Raw genomic sequence first — 16,988 nt, forward strand, 5'->3', positions numbered from 1 at the left:
AGAGCCAATGGGAATCTGCCGTACAACTCGGGGAACTCAGGCTGGGGCCCTGTAATAATCTAGAGGGATGAGAATGGGTGGGAGGCGGGAGGGAAATTCAAGAGGTAGGGGACCCATGTACACCTATGGTTGATTCATGTTGATATATGACAGAAATCAAACCAATATTGTAAACCAATCATCAATCAATTACAAATAAATAAATATTTTAAAAAAAGAAATTGCCACATGGCTTAGCATAATTGCCAAGGGGTTGAGAAATGTAGGCTCCCGTATTTATATCCTATTTTCTTGGGGAGGAAGAAAAGAAAGAATGGATATTTTCAAGGGTATTAATAAGTAGAGAGTCCTATTCCACAATATGTGAAATAATTTTAAGTGATGCAGAGAAGCTTTTTACAATTTTTGCTTGTTTTCAACATGTTTTTGAAAAATGTAAGTGCACACTGTAGTTTGGCTTCATTTTATATAAATTTAAACTTCAATTGCAGATACTATATTCTTATGATAAAAGTGGTAGAAAGCAGCAAACAGATATCTAATATTTTAATAACACTGACCTAAAAGAACCACCATGCAACTGAAATATTAATATGTAAAACTTTAAGTAAACTGGGAGTACAAGGTGGGGCATTAGAATCTGCTCTTAGCCGATACCCTATGTGCTTCAGCAGCAGACTGTCTTGGACCACGTGCTGGGAGAATTGTTTCAGAGGCCAGTTGCTCTTCTGCTGTTAAAATTGGGGAACCAGGGACAGGGGAGCCCGGACTGCTGATAAGTTCTCAGTTCTGGCCTTTTTTCTCACTGCCTTGTTGCAACAGTTGGCAACAAAGGGTTGGGACAGAAACATTTGACCTGGTAGGGAATACCTTCAGGACTACCATTTTCCTTCTTACTTGGTTTTTATTTTTGTCTGAGATTGTTCAAACTGGCAGTCTCACTCCTCTCAGATCAAATATAACAATATCGACAGATATTACTGCTAGTTCCAAAAGCCTTTCCATTTACTTAAGCTCTTCATTCACTGTTGGTGCCGTCAGCTTTATTATTATTATTCCTATTTACATGTTTTCTAAGGATGCCTAGAAATCTCTCCCAAAGAAGGTGGCTTCGACATCCTAATTTGTGTATAACATTCTTTCTCTGTGATGATTAATAGAAAACTCTTTTACTTTTTAAAAAAATGTTTGGTTTGGATGATAAATTGTATGATGACCCTGCTCCTGAGAATTCTTTTATTTTATGATGTGAATGACTGATTTGGTCCTAATGACTCTTCATTCCTTTGCTTGTGGCTAGAGCCACACAGGGGTAGCCGAGGCTGTGGTTAGTATTTTTAATAGTCATTTTGGGGGGACATCATCCGTATGCTCTGTATAGACTAGAAAAAAGGATAAAAGGACATAGAGAGAAGTTAAAGGGAGTAAGCAATGACATTGATGACTGAAGGATAAACCAAAGCACATTTTTGAGGCACCCAAAGGAGTTCATGAATCTGGCGCAGACTTCAAAATGCTCTAACCTTATCTAAAGGAGGACATATAAACACTGAAGATGAATCTGGGTTGTAGTGGTATGTATGTAACTAGCATCCATAACATTTACCCCTGCATCAGTAGTTAATGGTATGAATTCTGTATCCGAATGAAATGGTTGTGAAATGTTACATTGCTGTAGTTTCATAATAGGGTTAGGACAGGCTCTCTACAAGCTTAAATGGAATTTCATTTGCATGAGTGTAGGCATGCATTTGTAATAAAAGTTATATCCATTATATTTACTTTTTCTGGAATCCTACTGTTAGATAACACATCTAAAAGCTGCTATTTAATTTCTAGTTATTTCAATTCTGGAAGAAAGTAAAAGAGGATTCCAAAGGTATGTTATAGCACACTTAGAACAACCTTTAGGTCTATAGCTCATTAGACTGGCTCTTAAAATATGCAAGTGCCTACAAAGACCACCCCAGCTTAAAAGTATCTAAATACTTCATGTTATTTTACTGTTAAATAATGTTTAGAGTTTGTTATCTTTTGTAGACCTTGGAAATCTAATTATTTATAATATCCAGTGACATTTATATTTTGCTGAATATACTTTGCTTGTAGTAGAACATATCATGCTTAGGAAAATGGACAAAGAATGCTTGGTTCTACATTTGTTTATATGTAATGCAAAATAACTGCTATCTTTTTGTTATAAATGCATTATTTTAAAACCATAATTCTCAAGAAGTGTTCTTAATCATTACCTTTTAAAATGCAGAATGAGAAAAAGAGTTGAAATCATTTGTTGATCATTAACTTTAAGCTATCAAGTCTAATATCCATTCAAGTTTATTGGTATCTTAAAATAATACCATTCATTTCCATGCCAACAGCTATGGAGTGTTTGGTTTAGTTATTGAGATTGATTGAAAGTAGATTGTAAAGTTGACCTGTTGTGTTAAGCTTATTTACACAAACATAGTGTCTTGGAAAATAAATTCTAAAAGTGCATAGCAGTTGAACCCCAAGGTATTTTACATCCCAACTTTTCTAGTATCTACTGAGATCTGTCCTGTAGAGAATCTCACTTACCATAGTTATCTTATATAGGAGAAGAATCACCTCAAAATCACCTCAAAAATAATTAATAATCACCTTAATTATTCCAAAATTTGAGATGAAATTTATGACATGCTTATAAAAAAGAATTTGCTTCTGATTTGAAGAATTTGCACATTTGAAGAACGGCACAAGACACTTGGTTAGTTTTAACATAACAAAACAATCACAGACACATTTTTTCAGGTTCTTGAAATGCTTTCCTTATAGCAGTTGAAAATGACATTTCTAAGATGCAATCAATATAAAAAGGCAAAAAATGTGGGGGGAAAATGCAATTTCAGTGGAAACAGAAAAAAAAATCAGTTTGGGTACTGAATGGTGACAGATTGTTTAAAATGAATCTGTATTTACTCAAGGGTTAATCCTGATGAGGGAGAATTTAAAAGCCCTTCCTGACCTTCCATCCTCTTAGGTTATACTGATTTTTAAGTAAGCAGCCTATTGTATATCATTCTCTCTCCTGATTCCCCTTTCCCATCAAAATGTGAACTTCTCTCCTGTCGCTGAGTGACGCGGGGCCAATAATCCTGGGAGGGCGGGTGGGACGAGGGCACGTGGACCAGAAACACTTCCTAGAAACAGCAAGTATGCTGCTCAACCCCGCCTGAACTTTCCCCGTAAACACAGCTCGCCGACAGCGGCATCCCTGCTGGGTGGATCCTGCAACTCCTGGAGGGAATGGCACTTCTTGTTTTTAATTAGCAAGGTGAAAGGTGAATTAAATCTAGCTGTTTGGCAAGTCGGTGCAAGAAGCTGACTTCTGAGGCTTCAAGGAGCCAGAAGAGAAGAGGAGCTCCTCGGGGGTGAAGGCATTGCGTGTGCTGGGCTTGTTGTTGTTTTTTCTGAATGAATCGCTTGCATAAGTGACTCAGATAATACAGTTTCTTCCTGAGTCTCCCCGCTTAGTGACTGAGAAGAGCTGCAGGCAGGACATGGCAGGGAAGATTCACTCCTTGGAATGTCCTCTTGCTCCCGGCTTATAAACAACTGTCCTGGGGAAAGGCAGGTTTTACATATCCAAACACAGCCTGACAAATGGCACTTTGGAACTGTGCTTTCTGATGACAACGCGTTCGGTTTGTGACAAAGCCTGTCTCGTACGCTGCCCCTGGAGGGGAGTCCTAAGTAAAACTCACCCCGCCAGAGAGTGAGGACCGCAGCGGCAGGCAGCATGGCATCGGCTGGGCACCTCGTCACCTGGCTCCTATGGGGCTACTTGCTGGAGCTGCGGGCAGGCGGTCACACGGCCGACACCCCGCACCCCCGCCTGCGCCTGGCACATAAAGGTAGGTGACCTTTTGTTTAGGAAAAAATGAGAAAAAAATTAAAATCATTTAACATTGATCTTTGGTCTCCAGACTCTTAACATGCACCTGAGAAAAATTACTGCAAAACTGACTGAAGATTCTAAGTACCTTTAATGAATAGGTCACAGCTAACCACAGCTGAAAATAGTGTAAAATCACAGGCTAACTTTAGAGACGTTATTTTTGTCTTGTGAATATTAGGTTTTGTTAGTAAGTTCACTCACTAGCTGACACAACAGGAGAGAGAAGGAAGCAGGTTGTAAAGAGCTTGGAGGGGCTGAATCCACCAAGTTAGCAGTGGGTATTTAAATATCGATTCATGCATAAAGGGAAGCAAGGATGTTAGGGAAGGGCTGTAGAAATAGAGGTGTAATTGATTTTTTGTTTTCTGTTGTCCATAATGGGGATGAGAAGAGGAAAAAAGATTCTTGAGAATAAAATGATTCCTTGCCCATTATAACAAAGTCATCACTGTGTGATTAAAATGACTCACAACTGGTATAAACTAGCTTTCTAATTAAATTGATTATTAGAAATTTTTTATATGTGACAAGAAAAAAATCAGTTTGTTAACAGTCCCTGTAAACTGGTTTATATTGATTTAAAGTGTTAGATACTGTACACTAACATCTATTCTTTTCTTTTCTGTAAATTTGTATTGCTTAATTGAAGATCTATCTTCAATTGAAATGCTTATTTTATTCTGCTACTATGTTTTGTAAAGCAGCATTTAGTCGTAAATAAATGATCAAATGATAGCTTTTGCATCAAGGTCCATAAAAGCCAGTCATAAATAGGTTTGATGACCCTTCCTATAAACAAACAAACAAGAAACAAACAAAACCCATACTCTATGAAAGTGACTTTACTGACTTAAAAGTTTTTTGAAATAAATTTTCGGGAAAGAAGTATTTATTATCATTAATCATTGAGACAGATAATAGATGGAATAGTGAAAATTACATAAGAAACATTTTTCAATTGTGTAAGCTTTTTAATTGTCTCCCACTGTAGAAAATATTCTGCATTTTTAAATATGAGTGTAATCTTTACCAGGAGAAACCAAAAGGGAGGCCTCAATTTTAATGACACTTTTTTTAATTGGACAATTATCAGTTGATTTGATTATAGAAATGTCTCATTTTAGAACAGCTAAAAATCTATGGTTATTTTCTTAGTTTAAACAGGTTTCTGATAATACTCCCAACTATGTAGCATAAATTTAAGAAACACATTGACCCTGAATTTGTAAAGTATTTAAAATATAGTGCCTAGAATTAGTACAATTTATTTGATTTGGAAAGATGTATTATGATACGTACCAACATACATATTCCTAAGAAGTTAAGAGCAAATATACTTAAATGTTAAAATTTGATGTGATGGAATATGGACTCATAAGGATGTCAGAGAAAGAAAACATAATAATGGATTCTTTTTCTATTGTAGACAAGTGGATAAGCTGCCAAATTTGTCAAGTTACCATTCTGCTATGCATGGTATCAACCTATCAACCTTCTATACTTCATTACTCGGATGCTTGTTTTTTGATAGCTTAATATCAGTGTTTCCAGAGATATCTCATTTTAATATTTTTCCTTGGGGAACTTCTAATTTAGAGCATACCAGAACTCTAGTGCATAATGTTGTCATCAGCCTCATCTTCAACACATCTCTCTTGATCAGAGGAGTAACTGTAACTGATTTTACGAGTTGTGTTAAGTGATGTGGGAGGACCACTGCTTGTATCTATGGATACTAGACTGAAAAGTCCCACAAGGTTTCCTGTTGACTTTTCTTAACCTTTTGATTTAATGGCACTAGCTGAAAATGTGCAATGTTGTGCTCTTATATAAAGATAGTATAGAGTTACCTGAAAATAGGATGTTCCCACCTGTGCAGTTTAATTGCCAAAGTCAGTTAAGAGATCACACCAGAGATGCAGCCTGAAGCAGCAAATACCTCCTGCACTGCAGGTGTTTCAGTGAAAGGGAAGCACAGAACTGTCAGAGCAGGGACATTCTGTCCCATTAATACAGTAGAAATAACACATTCACCTCTCTGCACTTCAGAATCAATAGACATTTTAGCAGTGTCCAAAAACTGGGGACAGAATATTTTTGAGTATACTCTTTTGCTATCATAAATGACATCCAAATAGGTGAAATTTTACTAATCAGTAAATTCAGTGATTAATATTGTAAATGAATGTATGGTCATTAAAAATAAGATACATGAGACACAAGTAATCTAGCACCTTTGCCCTGCTGCCTGACCCCCTGTGGAGAAATCCAGGAAGGCTTCCTGGAGGTGGTCTGCTAGATTCATCCAGGGATTCATTTCATAGCAATGGTCTATGCCATGTGGGAAAAGGACAAGCATCTTTCGTATATCTTCTATTATCAAGATGGTGCTGGAGACCACAAGCCTCGTGTTTCTTCCCAAAGAGGAGGGGAAAGTCTCAGTGTCATATATTAATATAAAGCTTGAATAAAATTGTATAAAAATATGTTCAGAAAAAAAGTATCCAGGAATTACCCTTTTCCCTCTCTCCTTCATTCTTCTCTAACCCTGCAAGTGGCATATTCTTCAACAGAGCTTGAGAGGAGAAGACCATTAGGATCAAAAGGGAGGAAAGGCAGAGAGGGAGGGAGAAAAAGTAGAACATTGGGATCAAACATGGAGCATCTTCCAGCTTATTCCTCACTGCTCTCCACCCACAGTGAAATAATACTGAATTCTTCCCTCTTCTGCTGAATATCTACTCCACTCTGATATTAAGCAAAAATGCTAACTTAAGGCAAGCCTGGTAAATAAAGAAATGAAATATTTGCTTTTATTGAGGCAATACATATATCTTTGAATGCATTTTACAGGTTCAAGATAAATTGGGTTAACCAAAACATACAAAGATGTTGTATCTTTGTATCTTTGTTTCATGTCTTGCCAAAAATGGCAAGATTCTGTCCTGCCCTGTCAGAATGTTCAGTCAAGATATGGGTTGAAATTAACTATTTCAGACAAGAATTTGAAAGTTTCTCAACAGTTAAGAATTTATCACCAGTTTTATAGCCAATACTCTAAAGAGGGTAATTTTGATATAATTAGTACAAATTTATAATATTCTACCCAAGGATTTCTTTGAAAAGTAGCTATAAGCCTCATGACAGAGAGGAATGAGAATGAAGGCAAGAGAATAAAGGGAGAAGTGTCCTGGTAGATTCAGCCACTTCCCTCTGTGATGTCTGGTCTCTCCTTACTTTTCACCATCCTGCATTAATGAGGTTACAGGGAAGGCAAAAATATAGCCTTCCTGATAATGGAGCTCAAAGAAGAAAAAAAACAAATCAGGAAAGCCCATGGCAAAGAAGAAGAAATCCCAGTGCATGTGGAAAGTCCCAGAAATGCAACCAAGGGAGGTTCCAGATGGGGTAGGTGTTCAAAGACCCCAGAAGAGACTTCACAATTGCAGAAGCCAAGCAGAATGGCTGCTGATAAGCATAGGCTGTTATCCCAGGATATTTGATGAAAAGATAGCTCAATAAAGACATAAATATGGCAGAAATTAAAAAGTGAAAGTCACTCAGTCTTGTCCGACTCTGCGACCCCATGGACTGCAGCCCACCAGGCTCCTCTGTCCATGGGATTCTCCAGGCAAGAATACTGGAGTGGGTTGCTATGCCCTCCTCCAAGGGATCGTCCTAACCCAGGAAGTGAGCCCAGGTCTCCTGCACTGCAGATGGATTCTTTTTCATCTGAATCACCAAGGAAGCCCAAATATGACAGAGGATCATTGCTAAAATATGTTGATATTATAAATGTAGATTTGAGCATTGAATATGTATCTATACATATAAATATGGGATAGTGAGTATTAACTAGTCTATCTGTATTTTAATATTATAAGCAATTAAATGCAGATTTTTCATAGTACAGAGAGCTCAGATTTGAAGTGAGAGGTCTCTACTCCAGCTATAATCTTCCACTTATACTAATGGTCGTTATCTGTGCCTCAGTTTCCTTAATTTGAAAATAGTGATAGTACTGATATTTTTCACTGGGTTTTTGAGAAGATCAAAACAGATCAATAATGCTATAAAAACACACTTTATAACCTAAAAATTATCTTATTGATGTTTCCTGAAGACTGATAGAAAATGAGAAGGTTAGAAGGAAACATATCCCAAAGACAAAAAACTTTTGGAAATGCCTTAAGTTTGGATATCAATAAGTCCCAGCATCTGTAATGCTAGAATAGATGACAGCAAAATTTGGTCGTGATTTGCATAAAATTTGTAATCTATCCTGGATGCATTCACTCCAAATCCCATTTCATACCTTTGACCTCTGCTTATAGTAATTTATAAGATAATTGTATCATCTGTGTATATGCCAAGATTCATGGCCAATATTTTTGCAATAGAAGTCTGCATATATCTATTTATTATGCATACGCACCTTATACCACACATTTTAGAATTGTTTTTCCATTTATACAAAAAAAAATGGATAAAATTCTAGGAGAGTACAAAAATAAATAAGTTTTGAATGATCATCCTGGAGGTTGTAGTATTTATTTTATATCCAGGGCCAATTAAAAAAAGGCAGTGACTGAGCCGGTTTTTCCTGATCCAGCTCATTCTCAGTCAGTAACTAGGTATTATCAATAATGGCATTAGTTACACATCCCTGTGTGGTTAATAAATAAAAGTGGTTATAAAGTATGATTCATAAAGAAAGTAGTTAGGAAGGACCCAGGGGTGAATACAAACCATACTGTCCAGATCTCCATGAGGGAGAGCTAGTGAGAATTAATTCATAAGTTTATTAAGAAACAGTTTACATTTGAAAAAAAAAAAAAAAGACAGTGGGTAAGATGAAAGGATTACAATGTTTTGTTGAGTTTTGTTTACACAGAATGTACTTTTCATAGAAGTCTATGTAAGGATTCTAAATAACACTATTCTTTGTAACTTCATCTGTTACTTACAAATATTGCTCGTGTATCACAGAAATGCACCTGGATAATCAAAAGCTTCAGAATGGTTCTATGAATTATTCAGTTCATATGTATATGTTGAGTATGACAGTGAGAAAGCAGTTATCTTTAATGTAAAACAGGGAGAAGGGAGGTCAGAATTAGGCAAAGTTGTAAATAAACGGGGCCAATTTTGGACCAACAAATGATTTAGTCATATAAAATCATGTCTCAAAAATTTTGTGAAGACTGTGTTCTATGCATAATAAAGAACCAATAGTTGTTCTTGACTAAGAAATACATGCAGTAATCATGTTGTCACAATGGAATATTCTTTCAAAAATTTATGTGTTATTTTATTGTCCATGTCAGATTTGTCATTTTTGAGGGTATTTCATAGAGATGGCCTCTCTTCCTGTCTGGGATAATATGACTTGGTGACCCCAGTTCTATGACCACATAATAAGACACCAAACATCAAATTGGTCATTGCTGGTAAAAAATTATTGTTAACAATCTGCTGAGTAGTTTTCTTTCATCAAAGATATCAGTTGGAATCATCCTGGGGAGTTCTTAGTGGGGGAGATACAAAGATTTACACAAAAGATTTACTTTATCTTTGTGTGTAAAACTTTTCTGTGGTTTAGTAGAGGAATTTAGTCTGCAGGAATCCAGAAATGGCACTTTGCATGCATGCATGCCCCTTCATACATAGCCACTGCAGTGTTAAAATGGTCTGGTAAGTTCAGTCTCAGAGAATTTAAAAGAAAACAAAACAAATTATACCACTTACATTTTCCTAAAGGTGTAAAGATTTTGATTATTTTCTTGGTTTCAATAGACAGGATCAATTGCTGTTAGTAGTTTTTAGCACATCTGATACTTTGGAATACTATATAAGTTATACAAAGGATGATGATTATTTTAATGAAGAATTTTTTCCAAGTATGGTTTTACATAACATTTGGAGCATAAGAGAAACTATCAATGTCATTAGTTATTTCTTGGGCTTAAGCAAGCATTATTCTTTGTACTCATGTTAAGGATGATAATGACAAGACTGAATATTTTATCAGCTGGATTTTCTGGACTATGAATGAGAAAGATATGTTAGTACCTCATTTGAACCAAGTGTTATAGTTTCTGATAGTGGAGAACATTTTCTGTCAGAGAATGTGATGATTTCAGAAACAGGAATGTTTGTGGAATTGATAAGTTGATTTCCTATAACCCTGGTGGGTGGTCAAAGCAATTGGTGGCTTGGGTCCAATGCTTAGTTCAGAATATTCCCATCATAAGGCCCCATTGCCCTGGTAACTACTCTACAACTAGTATGGAAAAGGAAAAGAGAAATTCATGACTTGCCTGATTTCTAGGGCTTAAAAACATATTTCTACTTCTATCTTTAATCATCACTGCTTTCTGGTCAAGGACTTAGCTCAGAGCCTTGGCACAGCACACACAGAAAAGTAGCTTAGGCCCAAGAATTACAAAACCCTCTCGCATTCTACTGTCAATAGCCTAAAATCTCTAGCTTTTGGATGTTGCTTATGGCTGCATGACTTGAGAAAGTTACTTATCTTTCTGGGTATGAATTTTCTCATTTTTAAAATATGGTAATATTTAACTTGCAGCATCCTGAAAGAATTACCTGAGATACTGCAAATTAGTGTGGTAAATACTTTAGCTTTAGGAAGCTTTTCATAAATTACTCATGAATCAGAAGAGGTTCAGGGAGAATTACCCTACTCTTGTTCCCTTTTTTATTCTAAAAGCAATCATGAGTTAATTATTAACTTAACCTCTTAAAATAAGGGAAAATCTTTAATCAACAGTTTTGTTTTTATTTAACTTGAAAGCAAAGTTTTTTGTTTTTGTTTTTAAATGAAGTCCAGCCCTAAATGGAGTAGATGACTGGAAAGAACATAGGATATTGGTATCTCTTATGCTTGTAAGTTACCATAAGATTATTTCATTGATAATTAAAGGAAAGTTGGAACTTTGTGTGATGGCACTTTGGAGACAGAGACCAAAGCCATGAAATAAAGAGAAGTTACTAACAAAGGTAATTGTAGACTCGGCTTTGTAAGACACGATGGAACAGATATTACTAAGAGGAGATCACACTGTCAGGAGTTAAACCAAACAGTGGCCTGTAAGCAATCAGCCCAACATACATTGATTTGAAAGTGAGAGAAAGCTTTGCATTCTACCTCTCCCCTGGACAATCAGGTAAGGTATATGCTGCCGACACAGTCCCTCACCCTTAGTAGGTGTTCAGTCAATGTTCATTGACCAGGTATGTGAATAAAGCACAATGATTTAGAGCAGCCTTTTTTTTTTTAAAAGAAATACCTGCTACTTGGGTGGGGTGAAGAGTACCAAAGAAACTAAGGAATCCAGAACAAACATTTATGGCTCCTTTGATAAAACATGCACGAGGAGAAAGGCTGGGACTTTCTCTCCCTGTCTGCCTTCCTTCACCTCAGCTTTGCATTGTGTGGAGCTGCTGGGGCCTCCAGACACCTTCCAACAGGTCAGCCATATTCTCTAATCTGTAATCGGTCCTCTTTAAAACAAAACCAAACCTACTTCCTGACGCTCTTGTCATTCTTGAATCACCACAACCACTTCCTTTACTTCTGCTATCACTTGTTTCTTTGACTTCTCCGCAGTGTTGTCACCAACCCCCTTCTCTCTTTGTCTCCCCACCTTTCTTTTCCAGATAGATATTATGATTTCTTCCCTACTTTAAGCCAAAGGTGAAATGAAAGCATTTTAAGTGAAGGATGTCTATATACTGGTTTGAGTTTACCTGCGTATTTATTCTATTGGCTAGTTCAATGAATAGAAGACATGACTTTACTCATTAGGTTTTAAAAATGTGTTGAAATGTATGGCTTGGGAAATAATGAAACAGTAAATAGCTTACTAGTGACCTGGACCACTTACCCTGTTTGTGTAACCAGTGGGTGGCTGATGTTCCCAGCACCATGACACCGTGGGGACTTGGAGGGGAGAATTAGGGTCCTGAGCAGGGCAGAACAGAGCCTGCCAGCCCATTCGCTCTGTGGATAATGTTCAGCTTAGTGTAAAAATATTAATTATGTAAAACTATCTATTTCCAAGTAGTTTTGGCTCATTTTCTCTGAGTTATGATTTTTAACTCATTGAAACCACAATAGAGAGGGTGTTTCATTTACAGGTTAGAGCAGAAGAGTGGCATCCCTAAGGCTATGTCTCAGTGGTGACTTTAGGTGGCTCAACCAACTCCAGAACCAGAAAAGAACAGCAGCAATGAAAATGGGAATAAAAAAGTGAGGGGTCAGTTGGGGACAGTGACCTTTTCCCTCCTAACTAGTTTCCTCCCAGGAAATGATGGAAAGTGAGGAGAACTTTAAATTCAAAGCTCAGGATGCACTGTGGAAATAAAGCTGAAGAGGAAATGTGCTGACCATGTTGCATATAGCTATTCACTCCTGCTGATTGCTTTTTTCCTAACCCTGAGTCAAAAATTTATCATGGACCATGTGATTTCAGAGATCCTTTCCAATTCTAGAAATGTAGGTCTCTTTACTTCTCCTCCCAGACCTCCCAGTGTGTCTCATTTCTCCAAAACACTTTGAACGTTTTATTAGGAGACAGCATGTGCTAGTGGAAAGAAAATGTATGGATTCCGAGTTTTAAAAAATCCTAGATTTGAATCTACAGCTTATCCTATTTGATGTCATATTATTGATCCTAAATCACTGGACTTCTTTGGAGGCTTAATTTCCTCATAAGTACACAGGAACTAATTTCTATCTCATGTGATTGTTGTAAAAAATAGAAATATATCATGGAGATGTGGGATATTGTGAAATAATGACTTATTATATTTTCTGACTTATGTGTCTTTAACTATGTTTTAACATCCTTGAGGGAAAGGAGTATCTTTTTGGTGAGATCCTTGTGGACAGAATAAAGTGACTTAATCAGATCATTTCTAAACACTGGAGGTTTAGCATCTACTGAATAAAAACAAAACAAACAAAAAAGTTTTATGATTGTTTTTGGCTTCCATGTTATTGTCAAAACGACAAAAGTTTATTTCTTTAAGAGGTAGAGCTACTGCTGAATAATTAATCTGAGAGAGGCTTAGTTGGGCTTCATCTCAGAGGAGATAATGTTACTTATGATGCTTTTCTTACACTCTTCCTCCAAAGTAGGGGCTCAGAGGAGACAGACACTGGGATTAATCCAGTGCTGTACAAAGTGTCCGGACTGGCAACATTAGCAACCCCTGTGAGCTACTGAATTATGCTGCTGTTGTTCAGTCACCAAGTCATGTCTGACTCTTTGCAACCCCATGGACTGTAGCATGCCAGGCTTCCCTGTCCCTCACCATCTCCTGAAGTTTGCCCAAGTTCCTGTCCATTGCATTGGTGATGCCATCCAACCATCTCACCCTCTGTCACTCTCTTCTGCCTTCAGTCTTTCCCAGCATCAGGGTTTTTTTCCAATGAGCTGACTGTTCACATCAAGTGGCCCAAGTATTGGAGCTTCAGTTTCAGCATCATTCTTTCCAATGAGTATTTAGGATTGATTTCTTTTAAGATTACTTTCTGTCCTAGGGGCTCTCAAGAGTCTTCTCCAGCACCACAATTTGAAAGCATCAACTCTGTCACGCTCTGCCTTCTTTATATTCCAACTCTCATAAATGTACGTGATGACTGGAAAGACCACAGCCTTGAATATAAGGACCTTTTTTGCAAAGTGATGTCTTTGCTTTTAAACACACTGTCTAGGTTTGTTATAGCTTTCCTTTCAAGAAGCAATCATCTAATTTCATGACTCCAGTCACTATTCACAGTGATTTTAGAGCCCAAGAAAAGGAAATCTGTCACTGCTTCCACTTTTTTCCCCTTCAATTTGCCATGATGTGATGGGACCAGATGCCATGATCTTAGTTTAGTTTTGTTTTTTTTTAATACTGAGTTTTAAGTCAACTTTTTCACTCTCCTCCTTCACCCTCAGCAAGATGTTCTTTAGTTCCTCTTTGCCTTCTCCCATTATAGTGGTATCATCTGCATTCTGAGATTGTTCATATTTCTCCTGGTAATCTTGATTCCAGCTTGTAACTCATCCAGCCCAGCATTTCTCATGATGTGCTCTACATGTAAGTTAAATAAAAGGATGACAATGAACAGCCTTATCATGCTCCTTTCTCAATCCTGAATCAGTCATTTGTTCCATACAAGGTTCTAACTGTTGCTTTTTGTCCCACATACAGATTTCTCAGGAGATAAGTAAGATGATCTGGTTTTATCATCTCTTTAAGAATTTTCTGCAGTCTGTTATGAGCCACACAGTCAAAGGCTTTAACGTAATCAGTGAAACAAAGGTAGATGTTTTTCTGGAATTCCCTTGTTTTTTCTATGATCCAGTGAATGTTGGCAATTTGATCTCTGGTTCCTCTGCCTTTTTAATCCCAGCTTGGATGTCTGGAAGTTCTTGGTTCACATAATGCTAAAGCCTGGCTTGGAGGATTTTGAGTATAACCTTACTAGCATGGCGGAGAAGGCAATGACACCCCACTCCAGTATTCTTGCCTGGTGAGCTGCCATCTATGGGCTCGCACAGAGTTGGACACGACTGAAGTGACTTAGCAGTAGCAGTTACTAGCATGGGAGATGAGTGCAATTATCTGGGTTTGAACATTCTTTAGTACTGCTCTTCTTGGGAATTTGGATAAGGACTGACCTTTTCCAGTCCTGTGGCCACTTCTGGGTTTTCCAAATTTGCTGACATATTGAGTGCAGCCCTTTGATAGCATCATCTTTTAGAATTTTAAATAGCTCTGCTGGAATTCCATCCCCTCCACTAGCTTTATTGACAGCAGTGTTTCCTAAGGCCGGCTTGACTTCACACTCGAGAATTAGGTTTATTGAGTCAGTAATTCTGGGGCTCAGGATTCTGTGTTTTAACAAGCCCTGCAGGGGATTCTTTTATTTTTTTATTTTTATTTTTAGAGGACAGTTGCTTTACAATGCTGTTTTGGTTTCTGCCATATATCAACATGAATTAGTCATAGATATACATATATCCCCTTCCTCTTGAATCTGCCTCCCACCTCCCACCCCATCCCACCCCTCTAGAGAGTCAGAGGACAAGGCTGAGCTCCCTGTACAGACAGCAACTTCCCATTAGCTACCTATTTTACACAGGGTAATGTATATTTCAATGCTCCTCTCTCTCTTCATCCCACCCTCTCCTTCCCTCACTGTGTCCACAAGTCTGTTCTCTATGTCTGAGTCTCTATTCCCTGTAGGGGATTCTTAATGCACTCTTCAGCATGGGAAATACTAGGCTAAGTGTTTGGGATGATGCTACAGAGGAGCCTTGCTTTCATATTAACTTTTTCAGTCTCTCTCCTTCAGATCTATTACACAGATACATCATTAGTGACACAAGGTTAAGGTGTCATTTATTTAAATTTCCAAATTACAGTCTTAATCTTCAAAAATATATTTAAATTCATAAATATCTATTATGATATTCTCTGCCTATTATGTTTTTCTATTAGATAAGATATATATATAGTATGTACAGTTATTGATAATCATTTAACATAAAAATTAAATCTGTTTTTAATAATTTTTCATGGCATAAACTGTGACACATGGTGCTATCATTGAGTTTAGATAAGAAAACATTTAATATTAGTGGATTGTAGAAAAGCATTTTGTAAGATTCCAGGTATTCTTTATCTCTCAATGGAAAGTTTTCTCAGACTAATGAAGTTAGGTGCACTTCACTCCTGTTACACATCCTGGTCTTTCCCTTAATGGATTCAGAAGTTTCTATATCTTTTTAATAGTTATTCACTCAATCATTCACTTGATACATGACTATTTGTTGAGCTTCTTCAGTGTTTTAGATACTGGGCATCATGCTAGGAATTTTAGAATAAAAAACATAATTCTATAATGGAATTTAGTATACTGGATTGTAGCCTGGAACAGTACAAGAATATCAGGTAAAAATTAAGGAAATCTGAACGAAGTATGTGTTTTAGCTAACAATAATGTATCAATGTTAGCTCATTAACTGTGACAAATGTACCACAGTAATGTAAACTGTTAATAATAGAGGAAACTGGCAGTGAGTTTATGGAAACTTTTATACTAGCTTCACAACTTTTCTGTAAATCTAAAATTAATCTAATATTAAAAGTTTATTGAAATACACACACACACACACACACACACAGAGTGCCTCTACCCAAACCCTTTCTCCAAGAAGCTTAAGACCAGTTGTAAAAAGAGACAAGTTGTGATAAAGCAGGATTTTTTTTTTTTTTATATACTAAAGGTTAGAACAAAGTGCTATGGAAGCATGGAGTGGGGGATGAAATAACCAGAGCTCAGTCTTGGAGGTAAACAGGAGGAGACTGGTTGAAAAACAATGGGCAAACGATGTGTCTGAGGCCATCTTGCCTCCATTCCTGCTAAGCTCCGAGGGCCACCCCTCTACATATAATGCGCTGTCTCCTCCTAGACATATAGGTATCTAACTAACTGGGTTCCATTGTATTCATGGTTTTACTACTGGTAGCATCACAAGTGCTCTCTATTCATGTTAAATTAAGTTGGCCTCATTTCTATATGACTTTAAGGAATTGTTATTTTCTTTGTATGACTAATATGAGATTAATGCACATTCACGAGTAGCTTTTGAAAGTTTTGAAGGCAAGTATATTGCATTTTATTGTTTAAATCCTTAGAATCTAACAAATTTAAGGTACTTAATAAATTTATCATACCTATGTCACTTAATGTAAAAATATTTCATAATGTCTGAAAGTGAAAGTGAAAGTTTCCTGGTCATGTTCAACTCTTTGCAACCTCATGGACTATTCAGTTGCAAGAATTCTCCAGGCCAGAATACTGGAGTGGGTAGTCTTTCCCTTCTCCAGGGGATCTTCCCAACCCAGGAATCGAATCCAGATCTCCCGCATTGCAGGCAGATTCTTTACCTGCTGAGACAGAAGGGAAGCCCAAGGATACTGGAGTGGGTAGCCTCTCCCGTCTCCAGAGGATCTTCCTGACACA

The 16,988-nt window shown here is 37.1% G+C and overlaps 1 protein-coding gene across 1 annotated transcript in view; it reads left to right on the forward strand.

The window, feature by feature from the left end:
* The first annotated feature begins 3,226 nt into the window (after nucleotides 1-3,226).
* The window catches only part of SEMA3E (semaphorin 3E), a 280,371-nt gene continuing 266,609 nt past the window's right edge, over nucleotides 3,227-16,988 (forward strand). Inside the window, exon 1 of the mRNA XM_043873243.1 lies at nucleotides 3,227-3,896. Coding sequence (XP_043729178.1) covers nucleotides 3,782-3,896 — 115 coding nt within the window. The 5' untranslated portion in view covers nucleotides 3,227-3,781. The remainder of the gene's footprint in view (nucleotides 3,897-16,988) is intronic.

Source organism: Cervus elaphus, chromosome 18, assembly GCF_910594005.1.
Source record: "Cervus elaphus chromosome 18, mCerEla1.1, whole genome shotgun sequence".
NCBI classification, from domain to species: domain Eukaryota; kingdom Metazoa; phylum Chordata; class Mammalia; order Artiodactyla; family Cervidae; genus Cervus; species Cervus elaphus.